This window comes from Dryobates pubescens, chromosome 10 (assembly GCF_014839835.1).
Source record: "Dryobates pubescens isolate bDryPub1 chromosome 10, bDryPub1.pri, whole genome shotgun sequence".
Taxonomy (NCBI): Eukaryota; Metazoa; Chordata; class Aves; order Piciformes; family Picidae; genus Dryobates; species Dryobates pubescens.
Window position 1 is genome coordinate 19,320,115 of NC_071621.1, and position 24,901 is coordinate 19,345,015.

A 24,901-nucleotide genomic window follows, 5' to 3' on the forward strand; every position below is an offset into this window, starting at 1 on the left:
TTATAGTGTATGGTGTTTCTGTGAAGAAAAAAAAAAAAGGGCTTTCAATACTTAATACTGCACAATACAGTTGTGAGACTGATGAGTGCATCATAAATATGCAGATTTACTTGAGAAAAAGCATCAAAGCAGAAATAAATAGGACACTCGGTTTAAATACATATTTTCTGCCTCATCACAAATCAGTTACTTGGAAAAATCTGTAACTTCAGGAGACTCAGTTAAAATGTGCTAGAATTTAACTGTTTTAAATGCTTGTTTCTCAGTAATGCCTTTATTTGATACTTTCCATGTGAAGCACATTTTCTGAAAATTAGGATTTCTATTTTTCCAACTGTGGGAAGGACTTGATCTTGTAAACTTCCAAAAGGGTCATTTGAATTGGAAGATGGTTGAAAATAAGTGATACTCTTCAGATAGCAAGTAGTAGTACCAAAACCTCAGAATTTGTTGGACTGCAATGTTGTCATTTATCTTAGACCGGAATAAAAAAAAAAATGATGGAATGCCTGTATTCTTGATTCTGAGGATGATGTTAATATCGACCATATGGATCAGATAGGAGGTCTGTTTATTCTCAAAGTAAAGAACAAGGTGATTTTTAATAGGTAATATGACAAATGCTACCTCTTCATGCTGAACAAGAAAATAAACAATTGCTCTTGCTGAACAGAAAACTTACAAACGGTATCATCCTCTCATTCCTTCTCCATTGTATGAATAAAACAATGCCAAGAAAAACACCATCCAAATTGTGCACATAAAGTAAGGTACTTCAGTGATGATTTTTTTCAGGGGTAATTGAAGGATATCTACTGTTAGTATATATGCCTTGTAAACAAAAGCCATAAGCAAAAGCAGGACACATCTTAACCATTTCCAGTTTAAAGTAGCATCAGGATACTTTGATCAGTGCAGCTGCTGTGATAAACCTAATGAAGTACAACATGGTTCTGTATGTATTCTATGTATGTATTCTATTGAAGCATTGGAACAAATTGGGGGAACTATATTGAACAGTGATAATAAAAATCCTGGAAGTGGAATGGAATATGTAACAAGACAAGACATGCATGTTAAATATTACATGTGTGCTAGTGGTGTGTTTTAGCCAAAATATTAACATGGAAGTTTGTGTGAGAGAATTCCAACAAAAAGTATAGCACTTGGAGAAGACAGGAAGATAAAATATACTCATTCACAGTAAGTTCATGAAATACAGCAGAAATCTTACTACTGTTTGTATTAAGAGCCCATCCAAAAGAGGGATTGGTGAGGCATTGGAACATGCTGCCCAGGGAGATGGTGGAGTCACTGTCCCTGGAGGTGTTAAAGAAGTGTGTAGGTAGGGTGCTTCAGGATGTAATTTAGTGGTCATGGTAGTTGGATTACAGTTGGAATCAATGATCTTAAAGTTTTTTTCCAACTTTAATGGTTTTATGAGTCTATGAAAGATAGTCTATTTAAGATATGTTCACTAGTACTCAAAATCTGTAATTTATATCTGGTCATTCATGAATAAGCTTCACCTTCTCTAACTTAAATCTACTAAGACTGGTTATAGAAATGAACATGTTCTATACTGACTGTAGAAAGACCTTCTATATGTATGTGTCATATTTTTTAGCTATATAGTACTAGATGAGTTCACTCCTCCCAACAGTGTCTTTAAGTTAAGTATGTTTGTAGGTAAAGTAGGCAATACTTAAAGTAATGTTTTGATTGTAAATACAATCCATTTGTCCTTTTAGAAGAACTTTCTGGGAGACTTCACTGAATTTAGAAACAAATAACAACGTTGAAAGTTATACATTAGAGCAGAATGAGATAGTAGAGATAATTCATGAACCCACAAATACCTGCTTTCTAACTTACAAGGCATTTTTTGAGTAATACATACATCTGAAAGCATTCTTAGGTTGGATGAAGCTATTTGTGTCCCTAAGAGCCTGCAAGATCTCTGTTTTATTGATTTGCAGTAAGACATAGATGGCCTTAGCTGTTAATATTTTATTTTCTGTAGCTTTAGCCTTGTGAGTGAATACTTAGTTTCAGAATTGTAGAACGATTTTTCACATGAAAGAAAATCTAGCTTTTACTGTATTTCATATCCCAGTAAAAGCATGTTTCACTGTAAGTATTTGCTAGCAGGGATATTCAGCACAGAGTTGAAAGAGGCAGTATTCCTAATCTTTATCATGAACTGGTTACTGGTAAGAAGTCAAATCAGAAGATAAGATGTCTCAAAACCCCATTCATTTACAGTGACAGATAGCTTAGTGCATGGGATAAAACTTTAGGAGTTTTTTATTCTATGCTTACATCACTGTCCATCTGCATCAGGAACATGCTGAACAGGAAGACATGCAGAACAAAACTGAAGTAGGCACAACCATGACGATAGAAGATTTGAAATTTCTTAAAACCTCTGTGAAACAACCTATATCCCTTTCATTTCTGGAAACTGTGTGATAGCTACCCTTTTGAAGATGGTGTAATTACAAGTCATAGCTGCCACTGATTCACCAGTGGGGTTGGATGATTTGCAATGTATGTCAATGCCACTAGACAGGATGGTACCATTTCCCTTTTGCTGAAGGGAGTGAAACTTCTGCAAACAGCAGATTACTGGTTTTAACTGAAGGCATGAATGCAACTGAAAAGTAAAATCTTATTAGCTGCATTAAGAATTAGCAACATGGAACAAATTATTCTTAACATTAAAAATTAAATTCAGTACTGCATTTGGGCTAATGATCTACTGATTGGCCTGAGGACATTGCTAGTGAGGCTAATGTCTTTTAAGTAGTGGTAAAAGGTACCAGCCTAAGGCTCATAGTAAAATGGCTTACCAACAGTCACAAGCACCCATGATCCTCCCTCCTTGCTTATCTGTGGGATACAGCTGTTGCTGAAACAAAGTTAAATGTTCTCATCTTGGAGAAACAAATTGTCAGGGACATGGAAAAATAAATATCTATCCCCTACACACAGACCTCAAATACAAAAAGGCGAAATATAGCAGAGAGCAATATGTTAGCCCAGAGAGAGCTCGTGAAGGCCATGCAGTCAGCTTCTGAGTAGCTGACAAGCAAGCCTTTTTGATCTCCTGGTAATTTAGTTAGCTTTTCACAGTCTCCTCTAGAAACATATTAAATTTGTTCATTTTATGACACATTTATTGCAGATTAGTTACTCTCTGCTGTTTTCTTGCCATTGTAAAATCTAATGAACATAGAAGATAATGAAACATTTTGGAAATGAAACATCACAGAACTGGAGACCAGAGGCATTATGATTCTGTGTGTTAGCATCCCTTAATTACTTCAGGCTTACATTTTATCCATTTGACAACCAGAAGAATCAAGAGTTCAGAAACAAATATATTGCGGGTCCTCCTAGTTACACCAGTTCCTGCCACTCACTGGCACCACGGTGCAATCTCAGGAACCTTGTGTTCCTTATATTGTCCCAACAGTGTCTCAGTGGTGTCAGATCATAGCCTCAGCCTTATTGCTAATGTCCATTAAATATCTGAGACCTCTGTCATAATATTCCAAGCTATAAAGTGACTGCAGTGTTACAGAATAAGAGGACACAGTCTCAGGCTGCACCAGGGGAGGTTTAGGCTGGAGGTTAGGAGGAAGTTTTACACAGAGACAGTGATTGCCCATTGGAATGGGCTGCCCGGGGAGGTGGTGGAGTCGCCATCACTGGAGGTGTTCAGGAGGAGACTTGATGGGGTGCTTGGTTGCATGGTTTAGTTGATTAGGTGGTGTTGGATGATGGGTTGGACACGATGATCTTGAAGGTCTCTTCCAGCCTGGTCTGGCCTATTCTATTCTATTCTATTCTATTGTTAGATAATCTCTACTTCTGTCCTGCTTTGTAGTTCTTTCTGTGGTTATACAACAGAACATTTTATTGCCAGATATTTCAGTTTAAAAACATTCTTATTTATCTAGTATTCTGAGTTGGAAAGCAATAAAGGCTGTGATTGGATTGTAAAGCTAACCACCTTTTGCTTCACGTTACCATGGGTATCATGATTTTTTTCCTTTTATTATAGTCAGTCAATGGTGAGAGGAAGAACTGGGGCTTGTGATATATTTCTTTCCTCACTGAACAACTACAGAAACACCTGGTATTTCTTCTTGGTTGAGCTTGCCCAAAGGAGTGAGAAAGGCAGTATAACTCTCTTGTGTCAGGAGTTCAGATCTATTTCTGATACAGTTTTAGCATGAAAAGAGAATGAGGGGGGAAATGCTCTTCTGTTTCATGGCTTACCAAGGACCTGGTTTATAGTCATCAGAATACTGTTGATGAGGAGAAGATGTGTATTTATTTCCTTACCACTATAGATTCTGTGTAGCAAATGCAGTTTCAAAGCCCACTTATTTTCCCTTCCTATTTATGTACACACAGTTCTACAGCAACAAGCAGATTATGGTAATGTCTTAGAGGAGACGAGCAGTGGTTGTGTGGTTAATGAGTGGGATCTTTGCTTGCAGTAAAATTTCATTTTCCAAAATAAATGTGACCACAGAAATGCACACGTAAACTGTTCATAGGAGCTGAGAGGTGTTTACAACAAGCAGCATGGTTACATTATACCCCTAACTGGAATTGCTTTTAGGCACTCTAATTAGTCTTGCTACAGTCTGTGAAGACATGAATTGCCTCACTCTGGTGTGTGCAGCACTGAAAGCTTGTCCATGTGGCTCTCTGCAGGCCATACCATAGCCCATGTCGTTTATGAACAAACTTGTAAGCCCATAAGAAACAGGGCACTATTAAAGCTTACCTGTGAGTTCATAGTGGTGTTTGAGCAGAGAGAATATATGCTCACTTGGATTACAATCTTTTAAAACTTTGCTACTTGTGAGTTATTTTTGAGAGGAAGAATAAAAATCTACTGAAGAAATGAACAAGTTCAAAAGTGTTTGTACAAATAGAAAAAGTAGGGAAGGAGACAAAGTGTCTATGACAGACTGAAAAGAAGAGAGCATTGCCCTGAGAGCAAAGAATGCTTACAACATCTAGGGCTGTATGAAAAGGAGCAGACTCAGTAAAGACAGGGAAGTAATTGGTCTCCTCTACTCAGCACATGTGAGGTCATGTCTCGAGTACTGTTTAAAGTCCCCCAGTTCAAGGAAGACAGCACTAAATTTGAGGCAGTTAAAGAGTCATTAGAATGGTGGGGAGGTGGAGCACTTGCCCCCTGGCAGAAGCTGATGGAGCTGCACTTATTCAGCCTGGAAAAGGGGATGGCTTTAGGGGGACTTGCCAGCAGTCCCCAGTGCCAATGGGGCAGCATCTCTTCTTCAAGATGATAGTGTCAGGGTCCTCATGGTGATGCATGGTAAGAGGATGAAAGATGATTGAAACAAGAGGTTCAGACTGGATATAAAGAAAAACATTTCCACTGTGACAGCAGTCAGGCAGTGGAATGGATTTGCCCAGGGAGGCTGTGCAGTGCCCATCCTTGGGGATTTTCCAGGAACTGGACAAAGCCCTGATAATCACAGGTCCTCAGAAGGTTGAGGTTGGATAGGACCTCTGGACCTCAGCTGATACAACTTCCCTGCTCAAGCAGTGTCACTAAGAGCTGGTTGCCCAGGACCATGTCTCCAAAGATGGAGATTTCACACCACCACTGGGCAGCTGATTCTAGTGCTTACCCCAACAGAAAAAAGTTCAGATGTACCATCCTACTTCACTTACGCCTCTTGCCTCTTATCCTTTCACTGGACATTGCTGAAAAGAGCCTGTCTCCATCTTCTCTGCACTCTCCCCTAAAGTTCTAGAGCTTGGAGAAGATGATTCTTCAATATTAATTAGCTTTTTTAGGTCTCTTTTCCCTCCAGGACCTTATACAGTGTTCAACCTAGTTTATCCTATGATCAGTGATGATTTTACCTTTCCCAAATAATTACATGAACATGTGATCATCTGTGTTTCTGCTCCAGTAGGGACAGATTTAATGCTCCTCTGGCTGTGAGAAGTGGCTTCCTCATAGGATAATATGACACTAATGTAGGGTTACTCAAGTGACAGGTCAAGGTCTATATGTAGCCCATCAAGACACTCTTAATACCGTTTCTAAGGAGACTCTCAGTAGTTGAGAGATGGTCAAATGCCTTACTGGATGCACCCAGCTTACAGGGGATTCCTAGAAATTGTAACCTCTATAGCATGTGAGCAGAACTTCTTGCTGGGAGAAGAAAGATGGTGACAAGACACTGTTAGCCTTTTGCCTATGTTTAGTCCATATCCATGGCTCAGCTATATAGTAGTTGCTCTGTCTGTCACCCAGTGACCCCTCCATGGCCAAGAAGGGAAATTGAGAAGACCCATGGGTTGAAATAAAAACAGATTTAATGAATTAGCAAAATTAATATTTTAGTGCATAGCATGAATTGCAAAAGATGGAAACAGGAAAGCTTTTTATATATTGAAGTATATGAGCATCAATCTAAGACCAAAGTGCCATGTCCATGTGTTCTTGAACACCTTCTGGGATGGTGACTTTACCACCTTTGGGTGGTACCAAAGTTACCACCTTTGGGTGGTAAAGTTTCAATGCCTTCATGGACTCTGAATTTTTTCTACTAATGACTATATTCTAATGATTTTGATATGATTGGGTCATTCTACTTAAGACTTGTTGTTTGATGACTATTAGAATATTCAGTTCCCTTCCTGTGACTGATTCCTGTGAATGGGGCCCTCACTGAGTTTACTTAGAGTTTTACAAGATTAAACAAGTTGGCTGTTAGGTTTTTGGACATTTTAAATCTTTGTTTACAAGAAAGGTAAAGAACCTGTTTATGTTCAACATATATAGACAGTTTCTGGAGCAGCTGTTTATGCCAGTATTACAATGTGAGGTTCCTGCTGTAATTACCTAGTGGAATCTAATTGAAAGCTTTCATCTGACTCCTTCTGTTTTCAGCTGATAATTTCCTGTTACAACAGAGGAAATGTTTTTCTCCATTTACACTCATTGTTTAGTATAAAGTAAGAGTAGTCATCAATGAATCACATAAAATGTCAACAGAAAGCTAATTGCTACTATTGGTCATTAGGAAAGTGGGAGTTTGCAAGGAAAAGATTTTTTTGGAAGGCTGGAGCATTTCTCTGGTCCTCTCAGCTGTGCTGGATATTCCCTCAGTAACACATCAGTTCTTGCTTCTATTTTCTTGAACAACTTGATGAAAGGCAAACAGTTAGGGCAGCCAAGAGAAATAGATTTCATGACATCATGCTCTGGTGGATATGTTTAAGTTAATTAGTTATGCTCAGTTTTATTTCTTTGTTCTCTAATCTGTCTAAACTGTGTTACAAGCTTTGCTGATCATCTGTGAAGACTAAACAATGTGCAGGCTTGTGCAATGTATTTTCTTACTAGAAAGAAAAAAATCTTGGTTATTTCTCTTGACCTATGTGGAGGAACATTAACTATGGGAAGATAATGGGCAACATGTCATACTGAACTAAATGTTTACTGGTGTATTTTTAATAAATTATGTATACTGACATCATCAGTGAAGACAGTATAAACATTACTGCAGACTTCTAATTGTATATTGGCTAAGAAGTTGAAATCTCTTCTTTCTCCAGCTGTGTAACATGTCTGGTGATTAATTTGGTATCCATTATGAGTGCAAGACATCAGCATTGTGCACACTAAATTCTTTCATCCTCAGGCCACAAACCATTTTGCAGGTGTAATGCAAGAATGCCTACAGAGCTGTGTGGGTGTATATAAACTCTAACCTGAACATCTTGCAGTGTTCTCAAGTGGGAGGGCAATTTCGCCTCTTCATTGATTTCACTAATGTCTCTTATGAGCAAGTAGTGCCATTTCCCTCAACCTGTGATGAATTGTGTGTGCTATACAATGTGGGCTGTTGCTCACCAGAGGATTAAGCAGGAGCAACAAACCTGCTTTGCTTTCTTCAAACCTTTCATGAGTGACAGACACCTGCATCACCTTGCACAGTCTTAACATTTTGATATACAAAAGCAGCCTTCTGGCTCTTCCAGAGGAGACTGCCTAAGATGACAGAAATGATTACATTGCATTTGGATTGTTTGCAAAAAACTCACCACATTGCTTGTGCTGAAATTTCAAAAGCAAATGCATTTTATATGTAGTCTCAGCATTGTTAAATTAAGCTATCCTAAATACCTGCAGTAACCATGGTATCTAAAACTCTGGATTACTGCAGCAGTTCTTTGTCTGGGATGTGGTACATACTGTACTTAGATTTTAATGGAGCCACTTATGCATGTTTTGTATTTTCCCATAAAACTTCTCAAGCTGAATGAAAACAAACGTGGGCTAAATGTTTGTGCTTTTCAGTGCTCTTTCTATTACAGAGCCTTGCTGGCTTTCTTAATTGCTAACTTATGCAGTTTCTTTGTCTTCTAGAATGTCGGGTGGTGAAATCCACTTCCTATACCAAAATAGCTTCGACTTCACGTAGGAGCACCACCAAGAGCCCGGGCCCATCCCGACGCAGCAAGTCTCCTGCTTCTACTAGCTCAGGTAAAGCACACAAGAAGTCTTTCTTAACAGCAGCAACCAATCTATTTCAACACATTTGTCAATGTGCTTAAAATTCCACATCTTTGTGGCAAAACATTGTGTGCATGAAACAGTTGTTGGTACACCTTCACTTGTTTTCTCAGTTGCATCTGAGATTGTTTGCCCAATATAAAATAATTCTTTATTGTTTTATAAATCATATTCTGGTTTTGCCACAGTTCAATTTGGTTTTTATGCATGGTTTTGCTGACAATACCTAGAGCAACAAGAAAAGATATGTGTACTAGGAACTGAATAAACACAGTGCAGAAAGTAGGTCAAGCTATTTTGTTTCCAAGGGAGTTAAGACGCAGTAGTGAGAAAAGAACAGCTTAAAGAAAATGACAGTGTTGAGGAAAGGGGGGCATGGCTGAGAAAGAATCCAACTACAGATGTGAACATGAGGTGTAGAGATAGATGAGGGAGAAATAAGTCAGAGCAGCCAGTGATGCAGGCTGGAGAAGGCACAGCAAAAAAGATTTACAGAAATTCTTTCTGAAGTGCCTTGCTTTGGCTGCCATTGCAGCTGCTCTCACTAATTAGTCTATGACTACTTCCCCCCTGCAGCTTTTTACCAAGCAAAACAAATACTTTTTTTTTTTAAAGTGCACTAACTAATTTGCCAGTATTGGTGCCTGAAAGTGCAAATAATACTTCGTGTGGGCCAGTTGAGTAGACCCAGTCCAGCATTTGGAGCATTGCTTGTGAATATGGATTTCACAAGAGGCAAACACTAGAGTGTGTAAAAGCCACCTTGCTCTTTCTTCTGCAAGTCTTCTGCCAACATCATAGTAGGACTCGCACCATGAGGATGTGGTGACCAGAATGGCCCAGGTGCACCTCTGCAGTTTCAAATAAAGGAGACATAGACCAGCTGGAACTATAGTTTTCACAAGAAGAGTAAGCTGAGATAAAGATCATTCTTGCTCAGGGAAGGAGGAAAGTGGGAGAGATACAATGAGAGGCAGAGGTGTAGATGTTGGTAGCAGGGCTGGGAGGCAATGTGCCTCCTACATATCCTAAGAACAGCTGAAATAGAGAAACCTGAAAAGAGGTAATGGAAAGAAGTATCGATTCTGAGGAACAAGCTCAGAGCAGCTCTTTCTTAAACATCCATTAATTAGCTTTCTTTGTAGCTAGGTAGAACAAAGTGAAATTAAACTTTAGCAAGGGAGGTACTGTTTTGTATGTGAATGTTACAGGCTCTTTCTGGTTTTTTTGCCTAATGAATATTCATTTGGAAGTGTAAGTAATGGACACTGAACTGTATGTGTTCATTTCTATGTGGAATAATTGTCCTGCTATGCATAACAAATGTTTTTGTCATGGGATTAGCCATATTTTTGACATGTTGACTATGTGATACCTTGTTTGTTCTCGTCCTGGGAGAGTGTTGGTTTTACTTAAACACAAAGGAGAAATGTAGATGAATAAATCGTAATTTCCTGCAGTTCAGTTTTACAAGAGTCTGACCAGAATACCACTACATGTCCAATCACTGAAAAAGATCAGGAGATTGTCTTTCCACAACCTATAAAATAAAGAATGTTTTCATTATGCCACAATAATAATTAATATACCATTAAATTTATAAGAAGAAAAGGAACAATGTAGTGGAAATAGACTTTGTCTATTTTATATAATCATTTGGGCATTTGAATGTTTTGAGAAAAATGTTGAGCAAAGCCCTACAGGAGTGTGTAAGACATTGCCAGAACAGTCTGTCAAGAAGTAAAGCGCTGAGGAATGACTGGCCCAGAGTGTTGTAGTGAATAGGGCTACATCTGGCTGGTTACTGGTCAACAGTGGTGTTCCTCAGGGCTTAATTCTGGGGGCAGCTCTGATCATATTTTTTATCAGTGATCTGTATGCAGGAGTTGAATGCACCATTAGCAAGTGTGATGATGATACCAAACTGGGAGATGTCATTAAACTCTCTTGAGGGGCAAAAAGCCTGGCAGATGGGTCTGGATAGATTGGAGCACAATGCAAAACACAAGTATAAACTGAACATGCAGTGACTGGAAAGCAGCCCTTCAGAAATGGATCTAGGAGTGTTGGTCATCAGCAGCATGATACTCAACATGAGTTAGTAGTATGCTCTGACAGACAGGAGGGCAAACCACATCCTGGGGTGCATCAAGCAGCATAACTCATTGGTAAGAAGGGGTGATTATTCTGCTGTATTCAGCATTGGTGCAGCCTCCCCTTGAACACTGTGTGCCCCACAATGTAAGAAATGTATGAAAAAGAGGGCAACAGAGTTGGTGACAGGGCTGAAAGGTATGTTCTCTGAGTGGCTAAGGACTTTGGGCTTGTCTGGTTTGGAGAAAAGGAAGCTGAGAGGTGACCACATTGCTCTCCGTGGCTTCCTTAGGAGAGGAAGTGGAGAGGGAGGTCCTGATCTCTTCTGTCTGGGATGCAATGACAAGATGTGTGAGAAGATGAACCATGGGATGTTTAACTGGACATTAGGAAACATTTTTTTACTAAAAAGGAGGTAAAAATCTCTGTGATGGGTTGACCCTGGCTGGATGCTAGGTGCCCACCAAAACCATTCTGTCATGATGCTCCTCAGCTGGACAAGGGAGAGAAAATACAATGAAAAGCTCATGGCATGGGTCAAGCTAAGGACAGGGAGATCACTCACTAATTGCCGTCATGGGCAAAACAAGCTTAGCTTCGGGAAAATTAATTTCATTTATTGCCAATCAAACCAGAATATTGTGATAAAATAATAAAGTAATTGAAAAACAAACAAACAAACAAACAAACAAACAACAACAACAAAAAAACCAAACCCTTAACCCTCCCTTCCTTCCAGGCTCAACTTTACTCTCAATTTTCTCTACCTCCCCTATCCCAGTAGTGCAGGGGAATGGGGGTTTTGGTCAGTTCATCAGATGTTATTTTTGGTTGCTCCTTCTTCCTTGGGTGTAAGACTCTTCACACTCTTCCCCAGCTACAGCATGGGGGCCCTCCCATGGGAAGCAGTTCTCCTCAAACTTCTCCAGTCTGATTCCTTCCCACAAGCTACAGTTCTTCATGAGCTGCTCGAGTATGGATCTGTTCCATGGGGTGCCATCCTTCAAAAACAGGCTGCTCCAGTGAGGGTACCCCAGAGGTTCCCAAGTCCTTCTGTCAAACTGGCTCCAGTGTAGGCTCCTCTCTCCATGTGTCCACATGTTGTGCAGGTTGGGTTTTATCCTCATTATTAAATATGTTATCACAGACATTATACCACTGTTGTTGCTGTGCCTATCCTTGGCCAGCAGCAGGTCTGTCTTGGAGCCAGCTGGCATTATCTCTATTGAACACAGGGGAAGTTTCCAGCAGCTTCTTGCAAACCTCTCTCCCCATAGTCCCCACCCACTACCAAAACCTTGCTACACAAATCCAATACAACCTGGAACAGGCTTCCTAGAGTGCTAATCAATGCCCCAAGCCCGTCAATGGTAAATAAGCATTTAGATAATGTGCTTAAAACCAGACTTTAACTTTTAGTCAGCCCTGAATTGGTCAGGCAGCTGCACTAGATGATTATTAGTCTTCTCTTCTATTCTATTCTATTTTACTCTACTCTACTCTACTCTGCTCTACTCTACTCTACTCTACTCTACTCTACTCTACTCTGTTCTGTTCCATTCCATTCCACTCACCTGTTACAGCTTAAAAGTTATAAACAATTCCAGATGTTTCTAAAGAAATTAATTTAAATGGGAACAGTGGATCTGTACCTCTTGTGTTTGCTTTCTGCAAGTAGTGAAGTCAAATTGTGTGAATGTTACAGAAAGCCTGTTTCTAACCTTAACATTCATATTTACATCAATATTACTGTCATAAAAGGAAGAAATATTGTACTAAGTGAACGTTTGACTTCAAGAATTGTGTTTAGGTCATGCAAAATTACAAACAATCCATGAATAGATTTTTTTAAATGTGCAATTTGACATTATACACTGCAATGAAAAACAACAGTGAAAAGAAGAAGAAATGCTAACTCTTGGATGTCATTAGGCAAAACACAAAATTCTCCCCTGACATGCAAACAATATGTAGAGATTTCACCATTCTGCTACCCAGTAGGCCTGAAAATGCTGCCTATTTATTTGAATTATGTACCTGTGACAGTAGCAGAATAGAGAAATTACCATCTAATGCACAGATAAGCAAATAATTTTTCCCCTTTTTGTCATGTTCGTACTGCTAAGTGTATTTTTTTTTTTAATTCTATGCTTTTAAACTGCTTTCAGTTTGTCTTTAAACTAATGTTAGGGATTTTTATTTCATTAGGGATAAACATAAAAAAAATCCTCCTGAAAAACAGTAGATTCTTTGTTCAGATCAAAGACAATACATGAAATGAAAAGATGCCTCATTTTGAGAAAAGTTGTATCATAAAAGAAAGCTCAGAAAAGTAGGGGTAAATGTCAGGCAGAAAGCATCACAGATAGTGTACCCTTGAGAAAAAGCTAAGCAAACTGTATGGAGAAGAGTGTGTTGCTAATTGGAAAGACTCTGATTCTTGCTGCATTTTGAAAAGTCCACACATTCTTGCTACGCAAAAGGACCAGACTCCTGTCTTGGTCGTCAGTTTGTGTCCATAGCAAGATTATATATATGGATAGCTACACAGGCCAAAAAAGAAAGTTTTGTCAAGAAAGACTGTGTGGAAAAAAAGGAAAGAAAAAAAGAAAAGAAGTGAGGTGGGGGTTGGTCTCTTTTCATACACAAGTGAGAGGCCAAGAGGAAATGGGCTCAAGTTGTGCCAAAGGAGCTTCAGGCTGGATAGTAGGAAAAAATGCTTTACAGAGGGGGTTATTAGGCATTGGAATGGGCTACCCAGGAAGGTGGTGGAGTCACCATCCCTGGAGGTATTTAAAAGTCCCATGGATGCAGTGCTGAGGGATGTGGTTTAATGATAGTAGTTCAGCAGTAGTAGTTGGATTGTGAGCTCTAGATGAGCAGTTGGACTTGGTGACCTCCAAGGTCTCTTCCAACCCCAGCAGTTTTCTGATTCTATGAACTTTCTTCTCCATCTCTACAGCATAAGATAGCTGATCAGGATTCATCACTTTCAGGGTTATTAAAAGCACAATCCTTGGGTGATTTCCCCAATTTGTGAGATATGGATGTGTGAATGAGTCTTGGACATGTAGACAATCTGCTTTAGTTTAGGCACTTAAATACCGTTCTCATGAACTGTTTCCCTTTGACACAGATTTTAAGTGGCAAGTGAATTAAGCTAAACTTTGGCTTGAACTGCATGTTTATAAATGCAATGATGCTCATGAGTCCCTGGTTCTGAGCAAATAGTGTTATGAGGTGATGACCTTTCTTAAATTCATCCCAATAGCTTCTGAAATTGGTTGCATTCAAAAAGGTTATTCTGGGGGTCTTAATTGGTTTGCTGATTTTCTCTAATGTCTTTGTCTCATTTTTGCATATCTCAAGTTTCAGGCTGGTGCTTTGGAGATAAATTCATTAATGTTAACAAATTATTTTTAGAGAGAATACTTCTTGAAGGCCTCACCCCTAATGTGTTTTATTGTCACCTTGTTGTGGTGGCCTCTGACTGTGGGCAGGAACAGGCAAAGGGCCCTGAGTGTCCCCCCTCCTTGGCAAGCCCCCAGCCACTGCTCCAGAGAACCATTTCCGTCATCATCTCATCTGCTACTGGGGACAAAGGACTCTTAGTCAAGTGCCTTCCTACCTCTGTTGCCTGTAAAGATGACATTCTTGATGACCCTGAAAGCCCCATAAAGCCCCATACATAACCTCTCATAACTGCCAGGCTTTGCAGTTACATGGCCATGGGAGCAACAGTATGGGAAGAGAATGAAAAAACACTGTCCTACAGGCTCTGGGATGCACTGTGGTGGCAATGTGAGAGAAAGGGTGGAGCTGCAAGTGGAAAGCAGGCTGCAGGGTTGCACAGAAAGACCCTGAGTGTTACCAGAGGGTACCTAGTGCTGAAGTGCTATGCAGGTTCAAATCTGTCCTCACATTAACTGAGGGCAAGGAAATATATGTCAGCCTGTAAGAGAATGGGGGAGACACACTCCTCACCCTTTTTTGAGCTATACAATCTAGAGAGCAAAAGAGCTGCATCTGCTTTTACACCATTTCTTGACATATCTGAGAGGAATATATGCCTTTCCATAGGTGATGTTCATCTTTCTCCCATCCTTGTTTTTCCCTTTTTCTTCTTAACAGAGAATATGCTTAATCTGCTTGTATTTCCTGATAGCCTCCCTTACTCCTGGGACCAGATGCCTCCTATGATGCTCTTAGGAAGGATGTTGACTTGCTGGAGGGTGTCCAGAGAAGGGCAACAAAGTTGGTGAGGGGCTTGGAACACAAGCCCTATGAGGAGAGACTAAGGGAGCTGGGGTTGCTTAGCCTGGAGAAGAGGAGACTCAGGGGTGACCTTATTGCTTTCTACAACTACCTGAAGGGGGGTTGTAGTCAGGCAGAGGTTGGTCTCTTCTCCCAGGCAACCAGTACCAGAACATGAGGACACAGTCTCAGGCTGCACCAGGGGAGGTTTAGGCTGGAGGTTAGTAGGAAGTTTTACAGAGAGATAGTGATTGACCATTGGAATGGGCTGCCTGAGGAGGTGGTAGGGTCGCCGTCACTGGGGGTGTTCAGGGCGAGGCTTGACAGGATGCTTGGTTGCATGGTTTAGTTGATTAGGTGGTGTTGGATGATGGGTTGGACACGATGATCTTGAAGGTCTCTTCCAACCTGGTTTATTCTATTCTATTCTATTTTTATATAAAAAGACTGTTGTTGTATTTGGTGGCATTTTTTTCCCTAAGAGTACATGCAAGCTAGGAATATCTGTGTAAGAGATGACTTCTCCATTATTATATGTTTCGTTCTGTTTCTTATTTACATCTGACAAGGTTTCAAAACAGTACTGCAAGACAGAAATCTCACTGTAGGAGAAACACTTTATTTTTTTTAACAAATGCATTTGAGGTATTGTCTACTTCAAAATACTTCAGTCTAAATAGAGAAGTGAAGCAGAGAACAAGGCAAAGAGAAGCAGAGAAAGGTAGTGTGACCTCCAAGGCAGGCACAAGGCTGAAGTCTATTCCAAGTGCAATAGATAATCCTGTCTCTATTTAATTTTCCTGATGTCTTCTTAAAGCCTGCAAAACACTTTGATGTCTTTTTGTTAGCATCAAATATTCAGGAAAGGATGTAAGAAAAGAGACATTGAATTTCAGTAAGACTGGGTATCAGCCCATTGTTGCTGACTGAAAATTATGTGTCTGATGGATATTCAGTAGCTGTCAGCTTCTGTCCAGCTACTTATTGACACCATTGGTGGAAGCCTCAAAGCAGGTAAAGAGGTAGCAGATTCAAAGAAAGCAAGACTTACTTCTTCATGATTATTATTTCTGATCAAATCCAGAAAAGTATGAGACAGCTAGAATTGTTGTACTCTCGGTCCATTAAATTAAGGAACCATATTGCATTCAGGAACTCTGTTTTAGCCTCTGAAATCCCAACTCTAATTTTCAGGACATGCTCTCATCAAAAGGAGCTGCCTTCTTTTTTTTCAGTTTGAGCAGCTGCTTTAAAATAATTCCCTTCTCATTTCTCCTCCCCTCTGAGCTATCTCCTGTTCTCTTCAAACTATCACTCGAAGTATTTTGGATGCTTGAAATCTTATTTGTAACAGCAGTTTAAGTTTGGTTTTACTAAGAAGATTTATTTATGAGTTTCAGTTATTTCATGTGACAAGTATGTATTTCACGAGTTACTGGGTTGATCCACATACCTGTTCCAAATGACAGAAGGAAAATAGGTGAAGAATGGATAGAGTAAATTGTATTAGCAAGGGATTGTCCTGAAGGGACAAAAGCCTCAAAAATGCTCTGAATCAGACAATGGGGCAGGAGCCAGCAGGTCTGGTTTTCCAGGAAACTGCCCACATTGCCCAGGCTTGTCTGAACATATCCTGGGGGGCAAGTGGGCCAGGTGTGTGGGCCTTTGGCCACATTTGAAGAAAACTCAGGTTTTTATCTCTTAATCTTTGTTATCATTAGCTATCATTGTCTTGGGAAATCTACAAATACCAGCTTAAAGAGCCAGTGCCTTGCCTTGCAATTGTCCAAGCTCTGGGAGAAGTCATAAGCCTTGCTTGGAATCCAAGCTGTGCTTCAGTTAATCCAAGCTGTGCTTCAGTTTACCCAGACAGACTGCAAGACCCCTTGCTGTAAGCATTATAAAGCCCAGGAGCAGAGTGAGTGTCTTGCTGGGCTGAGAGACAAACCCCAGGCGGAGCCGAGTGTCCCTGGGACAGTTTTGTTTTACTGGAAGAAGCAACAAGCACCGCTGTGAAGATTGCAGCTGAAGAACCTCTCCAAATAGGCAAAGCTACAAAGCCAGCAAACCATGCAAGCCTTGGCAACAACCTCTTTTCTACAAAGCTTTCAGCTACAAAGCCTTCAGAGATAAACCCTGTATATGCTACAGCAACAAGGTGCAGAAGCCAACAGAAAGTGAAACTGTGTTCCTGCAGCTTTCACGTGGTCAATGCCATTTTGGTTTTGTTTATATCCCCACATGTGCCACGTGGTACCAGGATCAGTGAGTAATTATGAAACCTGATTTTTATAAGCATCTGTTAAAGGTCTGTTGCCCTAGAGAATTCTAGAGTTCCCCCCTCCACCACCTTGTGGGCAATCTCTGGCTCTGTTGCCAATGTTCCCTTTTTTCTTTACAGTTTAAATTACTGTTTGTTGTTTCTGGATTTTTGCTCACGTTGTTTAAATTGTTACATGTTCCTGCTGGTGAGGTATCTGTTCCACATCTGAATATTTCAAACCAGTAAATAGGTTTTATTAATATTTTCTGCAGGATTTTTAAAATTATATTATTAATATTTGTATTAATTGTTCTGCCTATTGAATATTAATAACCTCCTTACACTCCTAAGGATGAGTGTTGGAGGTTCCTAAATTGCACCAGGGCAAAGAAATTGTGAAACTACTTGTCACCCTAAAGGGTGATCAAAACTGTAGTTTAGGATATGGAAATTGGATCTTACGGGAGGCTTCTCTAGAGCAGATGCTTGTGCTTTCCTCAGAAAAAAAAAAATAGGTAGATGTGTTCCTCTGCAGGATAATGTTTTCATTTAGTTTGATAATTCATCCCTAAGCCGTTATTCAGAAACAGCCCTTCTTCAGCCACCTGACTGAAGAAGGTCTTTTGGATCCCAGAGGAAGGAACACAACTTATCACATTGTCTTTGGTGAGGTCACATATTTTTATGCACACTGTTACAGGTACTCAGCTGACAGATTTTGTAATATATGTGCTTAAGTGAAACTTTCCTGAAGCCCAGAGTACAAACCCGTGGGAGTGAATGAGTTATCTTGTAGACCCAAGGATTTCCAGATGATTTTTACTTTGATCCTGATTTCCTTTTAGATATTTTATTTATGGTGTTTGTATTTTGTACTAATCATTCCAAATTTAACTTTTATCATTTTATAGCCTGTAACAAAAATTAACAGTTAGTAAGAGAAACAGGTTTGGTTAGATTGAATAGTCTAGCCCTCTTAAAGGATTAAATAGTTAAATGCCAAATGAAGAACACCCTCAGAGTTTGTACTCTGGTCACACAAACTGATGTGGGAATTCTAGTCTTTCCAATTAGGCAAAACAGTTCAAGAGAGGGATTTTCATTAAATCTTATGTACATGCAGATGCTCTCTTGATTAGGTACTACATGAAATTAACAGCTGAGATCATAGATATCAGCTGTACTCCTGATGAAGTACTGAAAGAAAAACAAGAGGCACTTACCCACTTTCTGAGGCCCATGGAAAACCCTCCTGGATTCCAGGGAACTTTATTTTCAAGGAAAGTTCCTGTCTTCCAAGATTTCAGGTGTGCGCAGTGTCTATGTGTCTGCAGCACTTCTCTGCTTGGTGGTGTAGATATAGCTGACTTCAGGTTGAGGTAGAGGTGCTATCATAATGGCCACTCCATGAAGATCAGTGTGAGCTGAGCATGTGTGGGGTTTACAGTCCCTACTAAGCTCTGCACTGGTTAGGTTACCACAGGTACCAGTGACTTACAGAACTCAGGTATTGGTGGCTGCTGGGATATGAATGTAAACCTGACTTGAAGGTGATCCTTTCTGCTGATATTTCTGATTTGTTGATATACTGATAAGGTGAGAACTCTGAATGGGTCTGTCAAGCCTTGTCTTCAGTGGCAGAGAGATGTTCTTTCTGTATCTCCATTATTTCTTTCCATAATCTCTAGAAAAGATTGAACATAAAATATTTAGCACCAGTTAAAACAAATGAAGTACTAGTTATTTGGGATTTTTCTCAACCAGATGCTAGCTAAGGTTAATCTACAAAGCCTTGTCTTTACTGGGGAGTGATAATGAGGGCATTGCTTAATGTGATGTTCTGGACAAACTGTCTTCTGGAATGAAAGTAAAAATGGTGAAATATATACAAGTAGAGCACAAAAGCAAAGGGAATGAATAGGCGAGGTGTAGTTTGTTCCCTAACTACTTTGTTACTACATAATCTTGTTGAGACAAGAATATTGCTTTGGAAAGTACAGCAACAAATTGCAGGAGTAATTGAGATGAAGGTCAAGCAATGATCTCACATCACCATTTTCTAGCTGATATTGCAGACTATGATCTACACCTGTTGTGACTTTAAATATTTTTTCAGTTTATCCTGTCCTAGTCACGAGTAAGTTGTGGCTGTGAAAAAGCCTGCACGATTCCTTTTCCTGAGACTCCTCTTTCCTCTTCATACACTTGTGTTTGGCAAACCACTTCTGTAAACACACAGAGTCATCTCTATGTGCTTTATAGAGCATAAGATGCTAACACATCAACAGGCAGTTTTATAGGAGAGTATGATTTCAGTACTGTGCAGTGGCATTGGCAGCTTCTCAGACTGGCACTTGATACTTTAATTCAGATGTTCACACTTTTAAGTTTTATTGCTTAATAAAATGTTTATTATTATTTATGATTTATTAATTACCCAATAAAATATTCATGATAATAAAATTTCATTTATTGGATTATCATCAAAGTACTTTCTATTTACAGCATTTTTACTAGTTTATAAACATAACCATATGAAAATCTATTTTGCATTTATCTCAGTAGGTTATGGCATCCAGCTTTAATACTCAATTTTATAAGGTTTTTTACCTTCATGTGGGTGCCAGGTGCTGGAAAAACAAATACAGGTTCTTGCTTTCTTATGCATCTTCAGCAAGAGAGGACAGGAAGGAAAGGTACTCATGGCTAAACAGTTGCATAAATCTGCTCATAGCAGCCACAATAATTTTATTACTGTTTTGGCATTTTAATACATATTTCACCTGTGAAATTTTGAACAAATAAATCTTTTTCATGAGATGGTGGGAGGGCTCTGTGTGTGAAGTCTGACCTCTGCCATTTTATGGATAAAAAGTGACAAGAAACCTCTTGCTTCACTCAGTGACATGATGAATCACAACAGTGATTTACCAATTTCCTATTTCTTTATCTACATCAGGGTTCCCTGTGGAAACATGTGCTGTGTCAGTCAGTGAGAAATGCAGTGCATATACTGGACTGGAAGGCAGTTTCCCAGCAGAATGTATTCTTCCTATAAATGGAGTTAAAGACACTTTAGGCTATATTCCTGTACTTACCAGGAATCTAGTATTATTAAGTTATTTCATTCATGTATTTGTTGCCATGTTATCTGGTCATGAGCAGCATAGTGTTGTGATTGTAAATGGAGTTCAGGAAAGGGGTCAGAATAAGTCCATTCTCTTTCTTCTACACAGCACCTAATACCAGCTATTTTCAAATTCAGTATAATGACTCACAAGGAACTAGACTCAGAGGTGGAATGGCCAGCAGTCATTAGTAAGATAAAAAAGAAGGACCCCTGAACTGAACTGAAGAATTATTGGAAATTACTATTTCTTCCCTGTCTTAATCATAACATTGATAATATCAGCCATAATGTGTATCTCCAGGTATGCAGAGCATCCAGAAGGCAGACAACATGATGTGCCAGAACTTAAAGCTTAAGTGGATAGATGGTAGAGATGACATGACTTATCTGATGGTGCGCAGATGGGCGGCAAGTAATTTTTAAGGTTTTACAGTGCTTTTGGTTTTAATCTCAAATGGGATACTCATTGACATGGTACATGTCACATACACCTCTGCATCTATTTGTCTGGTTCCACCTGGTAGCCTTAAGTGTTTGTCTTCAGGACAGGATAATTGCCATAGTAATGCTACAAAAAAATGAAGAAGGAGTCAACCTATAAGGAGCAGGAACTGGTGCCTAATGCTACAAAGTTTATTGAAGTATATCTGTTTTCTTAGATTTTCTTATCATAATAAGACCTAAGAATATTTGCTTGGTTTAAAGAAAAGGCAAAGCACTAGTCAGTACTTAGCAGTCTTGAGGACTGGCCTCATGTGAGTAATAGTAGTAGTTTAGTACTTATTTCTAAGTAATATCATTTTTGTTTATAAGAAGCCTGTTGAAATATAGAAGGTTGAGATTCCACAAAGCTCATCTGTAATACCCTCATCTTGCCTTTTTCATAAATTATTACAGAAGTATTGCTAATAAATTTAGTTTAGTCATTACTGGCCACATCTACAGGGTATTTTGCTGAATACTGCATGATCTTTGGTGAATGTGTCCATATGCGAGTACACACTTAGTTCAACACTTGAATGGGTGTTGATAAGTGTAAATTATTGGCCTCTATACGAAGACAATTTGAAGCCTGGATGAGTGGAATGGTTTATTAGAAAAGCAGCCTATTTAAATCCAGTTACTGTATCTTGTTGTTCCTATGGTTATACAAATACACTACACTTCTACCTTAAACAATGCCTTGCACTGTTAAGGGGTTGTTATTTACCATGCAATGTTGCATGTTTTATTGATGTGTGTGGTGCAGCAGATTTACATGTTTCTTTCTTATGATGTGCGGGCCCCGTATTAGCTGGAGAGAACAATGTGTAACGTACAAAGTAAGAAAAAAACTATTAAAAATGCCTACTGTATTATCCAAAGGCATTACCATTTGCTAGATTCCAAGTCAGCCAAGGTTTTACAAGAGTTATTGTCATTTTGATTTTCAAATGAGTCATTTGGTATATTGCCCCCCTAAGGCACCTCATTATGATTCAGTGCACAGCATATAAAATTCCTTAGGCTTTCAGGGCTCCGTGGAAAGTGAGTGGGGGTTGCGGTGGCTCAGCGTTGTGAAGCAGCAGCATTATGCTTAATTGACACCTTTGATGTAGCCCTAAGACAGCACCTGCACCTCCCACTGCTGCTCCGAAGACGTCAGCCTTACGCAGAAAAGGCTTCTGCTTATGAATCCTGCATCGCGTTCAGCTCACTCTGTGAGCAGCCCCAGCTATCCTTAACTAATCCCATTGCTTCTCAGTTTGGCTACAGCTTGGCTTAGTACAGACAGAGCAGGAATTTTGCTGCTTGCTATTCTCAGGTTAAACAGTAAGATTTTGTCCATGTTAGAACTCATAGAAGGTAAGTCAAATCCCTCGTTGATATCCTAGTGTGTAAATATTCTCCTAAGATTCAGAATCTGGGAATCTGATTGCTGATTCTGTTTTTAGCTGGTGCTGAGAAATATGGACTGTGATATAGTTAGTAGCTGCTTGCTTAAGAATATTTACACATATATATGTGATACACACTTTGTAGTGTTTCTTTCAGTGTTTCAATGTGAGCAGTATTGCTAGTCTCTTGTGTGATTACTTTGTAGTAGAATTCTGTCCTCTGCTGGTTTTGTTTTGTTAATTAAATGAATAATGTCATGTGCATGCAAAAGATGCCTCTAAAATGATAGGCACTGGCATATATGAAGGAACTTACTTATCTGAGAAAGTGATGCTTTGCTGTAAGTCAGACTTGAGCTGTTATGTTCAATTTATTTGCCTCTAGAAAAACCCTCTGTGTTAAGTCTGAGGTGATGTTTGGGTCAGGTAGTATTACAAAAATCTCTTCAAACGAGTGAGCAAGGAACAGCAAGCAGATGGTTTGTTCCTGCAAGCACTGCTGCCTTTTATTTTTGGTGGGTAGCATTTCAAGTCATAACTAAATGGGATGAAAAGATTTACATTTAGCAAGTGTCTGATCAGGTTAACAAAGCACCTTGCTCCCCTTCACTTTCAAGCACAGGAGGAGTACACATGATCATGTTCTCTGCCATTGACTAAGCAGTCTTTATAGATTTCTTGATTATTTTCTTGCACTCCATGTAAAAATTGGCTTAATGAGCCAAAACTCTGAGGAAGCACTTCTTTTCTGAATTACCTTATTTAATGTTTAAAACATTATGGTAAAGCAAATTAGTCTGTTCAACAAATAATTGAAAGAAATATATTGCTGTGACTATTTCTTTGCTCTTAATAATGCCTTGTTTTTTTTTTTTTTTTTTTTAATGTATTGTCCTTTTAGTGAATGGAACCCCTGGCAGCCAGCTTTCTACTCCCCGCTCTGGGAAGTCTCCAAGCCCATCTCCCACCAGCCCAGGAAGCCTAAGGAAACAGAGGGTAAGGAAATAAGGAAACTGATTTCTGAGCATGGCTGGGGAGTCTGGCATAGCCATTATCCGCTGGTCTTCTCCCCACTGATTCTTTGTCTGTAAAGGCATAGCGTGGAAGAGCCTGGCTACAGTCCTTGTTGTGTTTGTACAACACTGTGAAGTGGAATACAACTGTTCTGTGTCTTGTCAAAATGCTAAGTGTGCTGGGAATGTTTTATCCTTAAGGGAAAAATTGGGCTATCTTTCTTGTTTCTAACAAAACTTTTTTTTTGTGTTGTTTTAGTGTATTTTCCCAAAGGTTTCACAACTGGAAGGAAATGCTCACGTTGTCAAAGTGTCGGTTGGGGTTTTTTTGTCCTTAATTTGACATGGGCATTATGTTATTTGCAAAATTTACAAATAGCTTTGATTTTGAAACAAGGTGAAAGAATGTGCTGTGGAATTTAGTTGTGGATTATCTGTGATATCATAGCCTTGTTCAGTCAAGATGGTATCAGTATCAAGGCAGCTTGAGATTTGTCAGTCACTTTGCTGGGCCATAGTTGTTAGCTATAGGTTCACCCTAGTTATCATACGCAGAGTAACCTAAAGTGTACCTAAGCATCCAGAATTAAGGTAATAACCTATGTTACTGCTGTAACCCTCTGACAAAATATTACTTATTCAACCCCAAAAGCTCCACATGCTCATTTAATTAATTGTATCTACTAAAAACCAATGGGACAGATGTCTATATATCTTCTCTTCTGCTATTTTCTGAACTGTGATCAGTCGTCAATCAGGGCTCCCCTAAGGCAGTACTCTGTATCTCAGTCTTGTTTATAAACATAGTTTGAACACATGTTTTTCCTGCCTTTTTAGTTTTTAAATAAAGACATAATTTGTGTCTCTCAAAGTAAGGGGATTATGTACAAAATTGGCAGGGCTTGACTTTAGAAGCTGGTGCAGACCTGATTCCCCAGATCAGGGAAAAGCACAACTCCCATCAATCTTGTCTTCCCTTCTTCATGTCCAGTGTATACCAGGGAGCTGAGGAATTGTGCATTCCCAAGTCTTACCTCAGGCTGGGATATAGCCATGAGTTTCTGATGTGACTTGTTTATAGATATGAAAGCTGACTGATCTTGCAGAACAGAGATAGCCAGTGAGCAGGAGCTTGAAATCACAGGGTAGTGTCATGGTTTTAATCATCTGGTACACAGAGAGTAAAGGCTAAAGAGTTTCATTTTGGTAAGCTAGTACTAAAATCTTGAATGCAGTGCCTTCCACACCTGTTTATTCTTACTCTCAAAGCATATTAATGAATCATTATTAAGTCATTGAAGAGGGAACAAACAGTTTTCCTAATGAATGATACATTGGTGATGTAAGAAAATCCATTTAGATGGATGATACCAGCATACAGTGGATTTGCATTCGCTGTAAGGCTGTCTCTTCATTGGTAACTTTCCTAAACTTCCTTCCCCACCACTGATGCTTCTCTCCCACAGTGAAGAAGTGTTTTTCTGTTAGCATTTGTGGATGGATGAGTGGGAACCGTGTGGTCAGCAGCAGTAGACAGAAGGAGTTTTTGACCACAAAGTTTCTGACTTTCAAATGTGAAGAGGAGGGCAGATGGGCTTCTTCTTATCTAGGTTCCCTATGTGGAAGTGTAACAGGATCACAAGCATCAGTATTATGGATGCAAAGCACTGTGTAGTGGTAACACAA

General features: G+C 39.4%; 1 protein-coding gene across 5 annotated transcripts in view; it reads left to right on the plus strand.

Moving 5' to 3' along the window:
• The window catches only part of DCLK1 (doublecortin like kinase 1), a 252,098-nt gene that overhangs the window by 164,832 nt on the left and 62,365 nt on the right, over window positions 1–24,901 (plus strand). For 3 of the 5 annotated variants that reach the window (XM_054164723.1, XM_054164721.1, XM_054164720.1), the window contains exons 5-6: window positions 8,438–8,554; window positions 23,104–23,198. In XM_054164723.1, the coding sequence (XP_054020698.1) occupies window positions 8,438–8,554; window positions 23,104–23,198 (212 nt within the window). Of the gene's footprint in view, window positions 1–8,437; window positions 8,555–21,983; window positions 22,171–23,103; window positions 23,199–24,901 lie in introns of those variants that run through there. The other 2 variants (XM_054164722.1, XM_009902835.2) reach the window with 1 other exon arrangement.